We start from the raw sequence: 13,178 nt of genomic DNA, 5'->3' as shown, positions 1-13,178 counted from the left end.
CTTAGCTCTGATACCAACTGATGCAAACCTCTTGTTCACGTGGTCAAGCAACCTTCAACAAAGTAGATAACAATTCGGGAAGCCAAAAATCAGGTTTGATAGAATCTTGACCTAGAGGTAACCCTATACCTAAGAACCAAAGTATTGGAAAAAGACTTGGACAAATAGATAACCTTGTATCTAAGAACTTTAAGTATGTGAATGAAACCACAGAGCCAATTAATCTTCAATAAATCAGTGTACGATCTTTGTCCTTGCATGGAAAGGTTGTTTTGCCACAAACAAACAAAAGAAAAACTCATGCTTATTTTCCAACTTGCTGTTGAAATTTGCAGATAAAAAAAAATATAGTCTCCTCTAACTAACCCTAATTGACCTCTTTTGGGTTGCAAGCTAATGAGTATAAACTAGTAATCAACTTATATAAGTTTAATAATGAAATAAACCTCTAAACAATGTCTAATCGGTCAGAACAAACCCAAATTAAAAAAATATTCAACATTAAATAAATAAATAAATAAGATAGGATAATAAAAATAATTTTTATGCCAAAACTCCTCCATGTAGTCCAAATCTTCAATTTTCGCATATTCTTGGCAGATTTTCAATCTTGATTTCAAATATATCGTTCTCTCTTGTCTGTATGAATTACTGAGGATACCATATATGGTTGGGTGGCTTGAGATATTTAGTTTCTAGACCAACCTGAATCGTAGCAAACTTCCATTTGTAGCTCTAGATATGTCTCAAATAGTACACAAAGGTCTAGTTTGTCAAATTTAATAGGATTTGTCTAGTAACTTAGACCATTTGGAATAATATGTTCCCGAATTTCATTTGACCTGAAAGTTTATCAAAATATAGTTTCATTTGTCTGGTATCTCCTTGTAAAATTTCAGCTCATTTCAATGTACGGTTTGAAAGAGATGTCTGATCTCGCAAAACTTATCAGCAGACATCTTAAGGCCAAACTTGAACCTGACTTAGTTCGTATCAATTATCCTAAAATAATATATGTGATTTTATTTAAGGAGAAAATTAATATTTTATCATTTATAGGGTTTTGAGGTTTCCCTATAAATAAAATGTCATGTCTCTTATTTTCTAAGGTGAGTAGAGTACAATACAAAAATATTTGAAACATAAAAAAGAGCTAGCACTTTAAGGTATAATATTTTCTCTCTCCTAAAATGATTTAAGAGATTTTTTATTGGTGGTTCATGTGAATTACCGTTAGAGGCTAGATATTTGGATGGCTTGTGGTTTGCAATAACCCAGCCTTGAAGCAAATATTCAAAGCCAAAATAAACATATGATCTTTAGGTAATCTTTGCATAAATCCTAAACAACTCCAGATATGTCTAACATGATTCTTGGTACTCCTAAAAAAATTTAAATTTACCGTTTTTATTGTATGTATGTGTTCGGAAAACCCAACAGCATAGAGTGTAACTGTTGACATCCTATTAGTTACTCTAATGAGCTCACTTTAAAAAAAAGACAAACACATGAGAGAGAGAGAGAGAGAGAAGATTATATTCAGGACCCATAAAAAATGTTTAATTGATAATAAATTAAATTATTTAATTTATTTAATCTTATTTTATTTAGAATTATGATTTCTATTCGGAAAACTTATTAGGGAACCTAATGGGTCACATACATAAGAACCATTGATCAGAAATTAAAATGAGATGATTAATCAAGTGTGACTTGATTGTAAATAAATTTTAGAAATTAAAGCCTAAAATGTAATTAATATAAGGAATTACAATTCTAGACTTAAAAAAAATCAAATATGGACTTGAATAAATAAATTTCTAAAATTATTATAAAATAATATAGGTGATATTATTTAAGGGGCAAATTGATATTTTGCCATTTATAAGGTTTCTAGATTTCCCTATAAATAGAATGTTATGCCTTTTATTTACTAAGGTAAGTATAGTACAATATAAAAATATCTAAAACACAAAAGAAAAGAGCTAACACTCTAAGATATATCAATCATTCTTTTCTAAAATGGTTTAAGAGTTTTCTCACTGGTAGTTCGTGTGGATTATTATTAGAAGCTGGATATTTGGACAGTTTATGGTTTGTGATAGCCTAACCTTGAAACAAATATTCAAAGTTGAAAAGAATATATAATCTTTAAGTAATCTTTGCATAAATCCTAAATAACTCTAGATCTGTTTAATAGAATTCTTGAGACTCCTAAGAAATTTTAAATTTACTGTTTCCGCTGCATGTATGTGTTTTGAGAAACCCAACAACACTTAGTATAACTAGTGACATCCTATTAGTTTTTCCACCGAGCTCACTTTAAAGAAAAAAAAAGGAGAGAAAATTATATCCATGACCCATAAAAAAGTGACAAGTATATCTCCACTTACGACTTCTCTCTCATCTTTGTACTTATCTCTTTTTTTAAAGTGGGCTCGATGATGTAACTAATATGATGCCACCAGTTTCTCCTTGAGCTCCATAAAATTACTTCGACAAGAGAGTGCACTAAGAATTCTAGGAATTAAAGCTTAAGAAGTCGAGAATTTCTTTTGTATTATTTGATGGTTTATGGATAGCCATAAACCACACTAACTTACATGAAGATAATAGTAAAATGGGAAAATACTGTGATATCTAATTTAATAATAATCATTTAGGGTTACACCTCTTAATGGTTGGAGATCATTGCTAAATAGAAATGTTGTTGTTATGTAGGCCATCTACAGGATACGAGCATCCATAATATTGTTCTATGAGTATGGTTAAGACAAGGGAACATGAGAGTACTTAATGCTATATACCAACTTATAAAGAGGAGGTAGAGTGATTTAGGGCTAAGCTTATCTTCTCCACCTTGAAACCTCAAATATATTTGTGTTCAAGTTTGTTTCCTTAGGTGTGCTTGTCACTTTGCATCGGTGAGTTTGAGTTTTATTATTAGGTTTTGTGGAGACCCTATATCTATTTTAGAGACTAACGAGATGACATGCCTGCGCGCTGCCGCGGGCTTATAAAACAAATGCACTTGATAGTGTTATAATTGTGAACCAGCGCTAGATAAGTCATAGAAATTAAAGGTATGATGAAGCAAATATTTCATGACGGAAAAAAAAGTTGTGTTGGTGATCAAAAACTTAGAGACTGAACAAAATGATTTGTAGCAATCTACAGTGTTTTGTGAGGAAAGATACAGCGCTTTTGCCACATGATTTAGCTTTTCAGTTAATAAAAAGCAAAAAAAATTACAAAGCTAAATTCTCTACCAACTTAATATTAAAAAAAAAACCAACAAAGATAATTTTGGAAGGAAAAAAACCCATGAGAAAAAACGTTGCAACAATTGACAATGTTTTGTGAGGAAAACTATAGCGCTTTTCCCAATAAAATAAAATAAAAAACCATTTAGAGAAATATTGTAGCAATCCACAATGTTTTGTGAGAAAAACTACAACGCTTTCCTCATATGATTTAGCTTTATTGTAATTATAATTATTAACCAACTCAATATTAAAAAAAAATCGACAAAGATAATTTTGGAAAAAATCATAAAAAAATCACATGGGAAAACACTGCAACAATTCACAGTGTTTTAAAGAAAAAAATTACAAAGCTAAATTATTAATCAGCTCAATATTAAAAAAAAATATTATTGACAGAGACAATTTTAGAAAAAAATAACAAAACAAACACCAAAAAAAAAAATCATGTTGGAAACACTGTAGCAATTCACAGTGTTTTGTGATGAAAGCTACAGTGCTTCCCCACATGATTTAGCCCTATTTGTAATGACTTGTAATTGTAATTCACAAACAACTCAATATTAAAAAAATAAAATTGAAAAAGATAATTTGAAAAAAATTATCACAAAAAAAACCATGCGGAGAGACACTGTAGCAATCCACAATGTTGTATGAGTAAAGCTATAATGCTTTCCCCACATAATTAAGTTTTATTACAAAGTTAAATTCTAACCAACTTAATATTAAAAAAAATAAAATCGACGAAGATAATTTTGGAAAAAAATATTACAAAAAAAGAAAACACAAAAGAAACTGGAAAAAAACTATGTGAGGAAAAACTGTATCAATCCATAGTGTTTTGTGAGGAAAAACTTGTATTTACTTGTAATTGCAATTCTTAACCAGCTTAATATTTAAAAAATAAAATTGACAAAGATAATTTTAGGGAAAAACATAACAAAAACAGAAAAAAACCATGTGGAAAAAAACACTGTAGCAAGCAACAGTAATTTTCGAGGAAAGTTACAGTGCTTTCCTCACATATTGTAACTATAATTTTTAACCAGCTCAATATTAAAAAATAAAATTAAAAAAGATAATTTCGGAGAAAATCATAAAAAAAAACTATGCGGAGAAATACTGTAGCAATCAACAATGTTTTAAAGAAAAAAAAATTACAAAACTAAATTCTCAATCAGCTCCATATTAAAAAAAAATCGACAAATATAATTTTGAAAAATAAAGAAATAAAATAGAAAAACTATGTGGAAAAACATCGCAGCAATCCACAATATTTTAAAGAAAAAAATTACAAAGCAAAAATTTTAACCAGGTCAATATTTAAAAAGTAAAATCAACAAAAATAATTTTAAAAAAAATAAATGAAAAAAAAAGAAAAAAAAAAGAAGGAAAAACACTGGTGAATTATGTGCGAGGGAATAGTGATTCCCCACACGATTTAGATATTGTTATAATTGTAATTGATTGTGAGATAGTTAAGTCAAGTGAGATCCTTGAAAGTTTTGCCTCCTTGAAAGTTTTGCCACCCAAGGGTCTAATAAGATATTGAGTCACGTAATCATTTAAGTGGTGGTCCAGTGGTAAGAGATTGGGACATGGCTACTGGAGGCTTACATGGTTGTTAACTTCAGGGCCCGTGAGATTAGTTGAGATGCACGCCTGGCTCGGACAACCAAATTAAACTAAAAAAAGAAAAAAGATATTGAGCCACGTGACATATCCAAGCTTAAAGAGGTACAATATATTCTCTGGCTATGGACCTTAGATACCTATCATCATTGTATAATTCATTTTATTTAGCTATAAACTTATATAAGATAGTTATTTAGTTGATTGTTATATTTTAGAATAAAATGTTTTTTAGTTAAATTTCAATCACTCACAATCTAATCGAAGAATTTATAAAAAATATATAAATGTTTTTATGAAAAAATATGTTTTTGGACCTGTGGTAAAATTTATTTTATAAAATAATTTTCATTTTAAAATAATTTTTTTTAATATTAACACTAATAAATAATCTAAAAATATAAAAAATTAATTTAAAGTTAATTTTTATTTGAAAATCTTTAACAGCATAATTAGAGGGGGCATTGAACAGCATGGTAGTTTGGGGTGAATGATTCGAAATTGATCTAATCATTTTTCCTTCCAAAACATGAAAAGAAAAAGGTTTGCAAGTGAACATATCGTCAGTTTTCCTCCTTGTATTTTATTTATTTACTCCGTATTTTATTTATTTATTATTATTATGTGCTAATAATTACAAGATTAGCTTTGTAGATTGGAAATCTATCAGCGGAACTCCCTCTCACGTTAACAACTTTTTTTCTCTGACACCCCAAAAAACACACATAAATGTGGTGGAGATCGGCCTCTTTCATCCTGGACAAACAACAAAGCGACACCGTTCCCCGTCAACGCAACCCCCCCGACACTCTCACTCTCCCATCCCCACCACCTCTCTCCATGGCCGATGCTCTCCAAAACCCCAACCCCCAAAACAACATCTCCGCTTATTACCAGACACGCGCCGCCCACAACGCCGTGGTCACCAGCGACTGGCTCGCCCAGGCCCAGGCTGCTATCGGCCATGACCTAGACGACGCCCCGGAGACTAATGTTGCAACTGTCGCCGGAAAGCCGTTTAGTGTGATTGATGAGTTCAATAGCTGGAGGAAGCAGCCTGAGTTGGCGGAGGCTGTGGCGGCGATCAGGGCGCTTGCCGCCGTTATCAGGAATTGTCAGGCTACTACTATGATGGAGCTTGAAATTGAGCTTAAAAAGGCCTCTGATTCGCTTAAAGTGAGTGTAATTTTGTTGCTTCTTAAGAGTTTTGTTTGATTTCATTTGGGGCTAATTGTGATTTAATGATAAAGTTTTGATTTTGAATAACAATTATGTGCATTAGGGTTCTTCATTGTTGTAATAAACAATGATTTTTAATTAGAGTATTTTTATTAAATTCATGAAGAGGATTTTTTTGTTTATTGTTTGGTCTTGATAATTTAACCTATCTGTTGTGTCCAGTCATGGGACACAACCTCGATATCTTTGACAGCAGGTTGTGATCTGTTCATGCGATATGTGACTAGAACTTCTGCTTTAGAATATGAGGACTTTAATTCAGCTAAATCTCGGTTGATCGAGCGTGCGGAGAAGTTTGGGGAGATATCTTACAAGGTATTTTAGCAAATCACTGCTAGATGTTGCAATGATATTTCTATTAGGTTGTTTCTATATGCCATTTATGCCAATATTGATAGTAGAAGGAATTGTTGTTTAATATTGCAGGCACGTAGGATCATTGCCATGCTTAGCCAAGATTTTATCTTTGATGGTTGCACGATTTTGGTGCATGGTTTCTCCAGAGTTGTGTTCGAAGTTCTGAAAACAGCAGCTCAAAGTAAAAAACTCTTCAGAGTTTTCTGCACAGGTTTTGTTTCTCAACACTCTTGTATCTGCTTAGAGTGTCCCTATCTTACTTGAAATTACCCTGAACATTTACTCTCTAAAATGGGCTCAAGTTTATAACTTCCATATTGCATTTTTTCTTATGACTATTTGCTTGGTCAAAAGCATGTGTAGAATAGAGGGAAAAAATCGTAATGCCCATTCCCTAAGCATGGTGCTGGGCTCAAGAAAGGAAAATGGCGCTGCTCATTTTCCATATAAGTACCTACTTTGTTTTTAATGAATAGCTCCTCTTTCTTTGGCCTTTTATTTTGAGACCAACCTTTATTTTTATATGGTTCTATACTGGGTTACATGTTCACTGACTTTTCATACTTGTAAATTGCAGAGGGAAGGCCTGATAGGACAGGCTTACGGTTGTCCAATGAGCTGGCCAAGCTTGATGTTCCTGTGAAACTCCTTATAGACTCTGCTGTGGCATATACTATGGATGAGATAGACATGGTATTTGTCGGAGCAGATGGAGTGGTTGAAAGTGGAGGTATAATCAACATGATGGGAACATTCCAGATTGCATTGGTTGCACACAGCATGAATAAGCCTGTTTATGTGGCTGCTGAAAGCTACAAGGTATGCCAATCTGTACCTTTAGGGTTATATAGATAGATAATCACCCAACTTATCTCATTGGTAATAAACCAGCTGCAGCCAGTGCATAGTTTGAAACTGTATTTTATCATCAACAGAAATTTAAATAGGAATTTGCCTACGGGTTTGTTTTTTTTTAACTTAATGATAGTTACATATTGATACTCTCCTTTTCAGTTTGCTCGTCTCTATCCATTGGACCAGAAAGACATGGTTCCTGCTTTACACCCGATTGATTTTGGGGTGCCCATTCCATCAAAGGTTGAGGTTGAAACATCTGCTCGGGACTATACTCCTCCGCAGTATCTTACTTTACTCTTCACTGATCTTGGTGTACTGACTCCATCTGTAGTCAGTGATGAACTCATTCAGCTATACTTGTAGTCTGTGTTTGAATGTAATTTTGTTTGAATTTTTTTAACGTAGCTACTGATCACATGGCTAGTTTTTAACATAGTGCATGTTGGATGCCCTTGTATTCTATATATATAATTTTTTGACAATTTTGAATTCAATCAAATAACATTCAAGTCAAGTCTGGACAGGCAAAGTTGTACCTTTTAAAGTTGGATCCTTGGTGAAATTTTCTAGATGAGGTGAATTTGGTGATCAAGAGCAAATGCGACCAAGCCCTTCTGATGGAAGGGTTGCAACCACAAAAATTTTCTTGAGCTAAGGTTTTTATTTTGAAGAGTATCATATTATCTCTTTGTGGAAATTCTTCTAAAGATATATTTTTACAGGATGGAAATAAAGTTTGACTTTTGGTAAAAGTGATGGAATTTTTTTTTGAGTTTATTTTTAGAGATTCATCTACATGCCCTTATGCTTTGTGCTCTTTCTTTATTACAAGCTTGTGTGAACATATCATCAAAGTAAATAACTAACCTACCTCGTTAACATACAAAATTTCTATCCATTCATTTTAATAAAAGTAAAATTACAGGGAGGTAAAAACTTTAAAGGTTTGACTGACAAAATTCCTCAATGGTTAATAAATTTATAAATTAATGGAGATTTTTGTTGTATTTTTTTAAACCTGAACGGAATTCTGGTCAAATGTTTATAGTTTCAGAAGGTCTATAATTTATTGATACTTCAAGAGTTGTTGCAAGAGATGATTCTTGTTTTATCCTTTTGTTTGAAGTGAAAAGTTAATTTCTCCATGTGTTTTACATAATTGGGAAAAAAATGAGCAAAATTGGCCAACGGTTTCCAAGCCTCCATTACTTTTCTTTTGTTCTTTCATCATGTGAAGACAGTTTTTCCTGCCCCAAAAAGACAATTTGCCTCATCATGTGGTGTATCATACTGTCTTGGTGTGTAGTAGTGAGCCCAGCAACAAATATGATTATCAGCGCTAGTCATCATGGACAACCCTTTTGCAAGGAATATACTTAAAGATAAATCATGACTCTTCTTTTTACGAAGCTTGTAAAACTGGGATTGGGATTATTTGCAGAAATGACAAGGGGAAGAAGGTGATGGCAGGGCTGCCCGATGGTGGTGTTGTTATTATGCTCTTCATTGTGAAGCCATGGCAGTACAACAGGCGGTGATTCTAGGGAGCCAAATCAGGTCATCGTGGAAACAGACTCTTCCCCGTTGCTGAAGGCATTTGAATTTGAGCAGGATATTGAATTGTGTGATTGGTAAATCAGACCTATCAGAGGAGGCATGAAGCTGTTGCTCACATGCTGTAGTAATTTAGCTGTAATTCTTAGATATTTTAGTTCGATCATTAAATACAATTGAACTGATCTGCTGTTAATTATGGATTTTCTATTCTCTCTTGTTATCACCAAAACACCGAGCGTGAATTACAAGTGTAGAGAAGAAACAAATATAAAGGAAGAGCGGCCACCTCACTAACAAAATCTTGTGTTAATGGGGGCTTTCAGTATGTTTTTCTGTTGTTCCAATATACAGGGGACACAGTCAAGAGGCTTTCCTAGCTGTTCCTTACCAGGTATCATATTTTGGAATTGAGAACATATTAACAAAAGCTAACTGTACTGCAAGGTGATTTGAAATTCAATAATATGACTGTTGGGGATAATAAAATCCATTAATTATTATCAAATTAGTTAAGGACAACTCGGTTTTTCCGTATTTTTTTAAAATATGATAAAATAACTAAATTATTGTTAAAATAAAAACTTATTTAACTGGCATTCAAGGGTTTTTTAGTATATTCATCCTGGTTTTTTTTAGTTATAATCAAGTTGATTTAGAGATTATTTAGTGTTTTAATAAAATATAAAACAGAATTTAAAAACTAAAGATGGTTGGTGAGGGTAGGAGGCGTCCATGATCTTTTAGCAGTTTGTGTGACAGTCTTGGCAATTTATGTGGCGTCTTTCGGGCCCAAACGATAGCTTTTGGGACAACATTAATTGGAAGTGTCGAGGTGTCTCCTTTCACATGGAACGATGCATGTCATCGTTTATGCATGAGGTTCACACTGATTATCAAAGTTTTCACACAAAATTATTTTTTATTTTATTTTGGTTTTTTCACTAAATAACTGATAATTTTCACTAGTCACACAATTTTTTTTTTTTATTTTAATTGTATTTTCTTATTTCTCAATTGGGGATTTTCATGATTTATCACAGCCCGACATTTCACATACCAATTTATTATTTTATTTCATTTGAGATTTAAATTAATTTATTGAGGGATTTCACCTTTAATCATATTTTTTTCATCTTATATTTATTAATTTTCAGTTGAAGATTACCCTATTGAACACTGGTTTATAATTTTAGGTTGGGGGTTTACAACATTTGTTATATTTTTTTGGGCTTTTTTTGTTGATTTCTTCTTTATTTTATCTTTCTACATTTGGATTGTTAAGAATTGACAATCATTATTATATCTTTCAATTTGTTTTCTACGAGGTTCACACTGATTCTCTTTTTTTTTGTTGATTGTTTTTTTTATTTCATCTTTCAATTTATTTTATATGAGGTTGACCTAACCTTAAGACTCAAGTTGCGAGTTTGCCAAACTAGCTCGAGTTGACTTCGGGTGCTTTATCTTGCTATTTTTTATTCAATTTTATCATTTAATATTAGGTTATTTTGGAATTCAACTTTGTAATTTTTTCTCTTTTAATATTCTTTTTCATCTAATCATCATTATCACATTTTCTTTTAAAATTTAGTCCTTTACAGTCATATAATTAAACAAAATTATCTTATTGGATCTAATATGATCTATGATCGAGTCAAGTTTTTTTTTTCTTTCTTTAAAATACGCTAGTAGTACTTGAACATCATTATTTTACGTTATAAAAAAATCAATTCAGCCCGCAGCAAAATATAAGCCACCTATCTTACATATGCATCATATCCTTCACAAAACATTATTTACCATAGTAGTGTTGTATTTTTTTTTTCCTTTTCTTTTATTTTTTTTTCAATTTTAAAGAAGGGATTATTGAGATATAAATTGAATTCCTAGTCTAAGAGTGTGTTTGATAGTGTGGTAGTGGTTGCTTTTCAAATAACTTTTCGTGCCGAAATACATGCCAATGATGTTTTTTCATTTTTTAAAAATCATTTTTGATATCAGCACATCAAAACGATCCAAAAAGTACAAACCGTACTCAATTTTAGCAAAAAAAAAAAAAATTAAAATTTGATCAAACGCAGATTCAACCGCAGAGCCAAACAGGCTTTAAGTAGAAATATGTATTGAACATAGAATCTAATTTTTTTTTTTCTGTATTTCTAAATGCCTCAGTAACCGTTCATGATAAAAGAAAATTAGTGACCGTTGATTATTGTTTATATATATATATATATATATATATATATATATATATATATATATATATATATATATATATATAGAGAGAGAGAGAGAGAGAGAGAGAGAGAGAGAGAGACACACACACACACACACAAAACCGCAGGTGATTAGTGTTATTAGAAAGCACCTTCGCTTTGAAATCGTGTCTGCTATTCTTTTGGTTTCATCCACCACTCATTGCTCCAAAACTTATGCGGAATTTCATACATATAGCAGCAAGAATCTACTTCTTTTCCTCCTCCTCTCCTATGACCTCGAACAGTTTTCTTAAAGCACTGGTCTGTCGTAGTGTCTATCGTAAGTGGATGCTATTGTTTTCTCTTCTGCTACTAGTGGACTTTTAGTTGGAAAAGTTGGCAAATTCAAAAGCTTTTGTCCATCATATTTCTTCTTTCACAAAAATTGCATTGCTTAAACTTTGCACTTGTTTATGCCTAAGCATTTTCTTTTCCTGTCCCCCGGCCCATAGTGAAATTTGAAAAGACAATCATTTTAATTTTGCTGTCCCCTATATTGAGATTTGACGCGTTTTCCATTGTTTCTTCATTCTCATGTAAATAAGCTTGCCTGTGGAAGTTCCAAAGAAATCAAAATAATAAAGAAGGTGACAATTGATGTGCAGAATCACCATGGTTACTTTCTTCCCTTAATTTGGCCTATGCCTATCACTATACCAATCCAAAATAAAGAAAGATGACAGCTTTACTTTTCTTTCTTTTTTTCCCCTTAATCTCTTGCAAGAAGAAAATTAATATAGGTTTATCCAGTACAGAAAGGAAAAAGAAAAAAGGACAGAGCTAGAACATGGAAATTAATATCCATTTCTCGTTATTAAGATGAGACCTTTAATCATGGAGGAGTTGGTTTAAAATCTTTGATCTTTCTTTGAGAGGATCTTCTCTCTCATTTCTGCAACATCAATATCACCGAAGTGACTCTCTGGAATCCAGTTGCCTGTCTTTGGATCTCTCATCCAAAACTCCTTGCTACCACCAGTTTCTAAATCTTCTGATGACTTCACATCTCTTGCTTTCCTCATCACAGATATTGCTGCTTTTTGCTTACTTAGATTTTCTGTTGCAATCCCATATGAACGCTTGCTGCAAAAACATAAGGATGATATTAATCATGTTCATGTCATTATTATCGACAGAAAAGAATGGAGGCTTCAGAGGCCGTTTCTGGCGACCAAACAAATAAAACAAAAGAAAAAAACTGTGCTAAAAACCTGAGAAGCATAACGTTTTTTATTTGAAGCTTTCCCATATTGTTTAGATAGATAGAAAGAAGGGAAGAAAGAAATATTGTATAGGGTTTAATCTAAGTTTTGAAATTGCGGGGTTTCTCTTATAGATGTGTTTGAGATTCTGATAGATATCAAAGAATCCTTTCAAGATTTAGAGACTCGTTTCTAGTTTTTTTCTTATCTTTAATATTTATTTATTTTTTAAAAATTCAATTAATGCAAATTAATTTGGCAAGTAATAAATCCCATGAAAACACAATATTAAAAAAAAAATTAATAATTTTATTTCCATACTTTGCAGTATTAAATACTATCCAATTATGACAAGAAATCTATTAATCATAGGAAAACTTTCCAATTATATTAATTAACGGGTACACATGTTAGAAAATCCTGTATAATTTTATTTTTTTGGGGGGGAAAGCTACATTGTTCATACAAATATAGAAAACCTTTTGTGTATATATAGGATATTATTAGGCCTAATTCAAGGGATGTAGCAGGTGATTAAGGGCTGCTAATTAATATTTCTTGCCGATGGGCTCTGATCTACGTAACATACTTGTAACAGTGATCTCCTAGCATCCTTATTAATTCTCATTTAATTCCCTTGATCATTTGATATAGAGCAAGGTTTTATAGAAATCATTCCCAATGATTTTATCTCCGAGCATCATTAATTATATCTATAACTTGATGCTCATCATATACACAAGTCATTAACAGTTGGGTTGGACAAAAAAAGAACGATATTTTCGTTAATGAAAGTATTTCTTGTAAATGTA

General features: G+C 31.9%; 1 protein-coding gene across 2 annotated transcripts; it reads left to right on the top strand.

Annotated features, from left to right (window-relative positions):
- The first annotated feature begins 5,416 nt into the window (after nucleotides 1-5,416).
- LOC7461951 (uncharacterized) lies at nucleotides 5,417-7,863 on the top strand. 2 transcript variants are annotated; one of them, XM_052451623.1, is made up of 6 exons: nucleotides 5,417-5,446; nucleotides 5,542-6,071; nucleotides 6,297-6,449; nucleotides 6,561-6,702; nucleotides 7,069-7,310; nucleotides 7,506-7,863. In XM_052451623.1, exons 2-6 carry the CDS (start codon nucleotides 5,625-5,627, stop codon nucleotides 7,710-7,712), a joined length of 1,191 nt encoding a protein of 396 aa, XP_052307583.1. In that variant the 5' UTR covers nucleotides 5,417-5,446; nucleotides 5,542-5,624; the 3' UTR covers nucleotides 7,713-7,863. The 2 variants fall into 2 exon arrangements, with proteins under 2 accessions (XP_052307583.1, XP_002304252.2); XM_002304216.4 differs by lacking the exon at nucleotides 5,417-5,446 and having other exon boundaries at nucleotides 5,538-6,071.
- Nucleotides 7,864-13,178: the final 5,315 nt, after the last annotated feature.

This window comes from Populus trichocarpa, chromosome 3, assembly GCF_000002775.5.
Source record: "Populus trichocarpa isolate Nisqually-1 chromosome 3, P.trichocarpa_v4.1, whole genome shotgun sequence".
Lineage (NCBI taxonomy): Eukaryota > Viridiplantae > Streptophyta > Magnoliopsida > Malpighiales > Salicaceae > Populus > Populus trichocarpa.
This window is presented reverse-complemented; position numbering and strand designations above follow the sequence as displayed.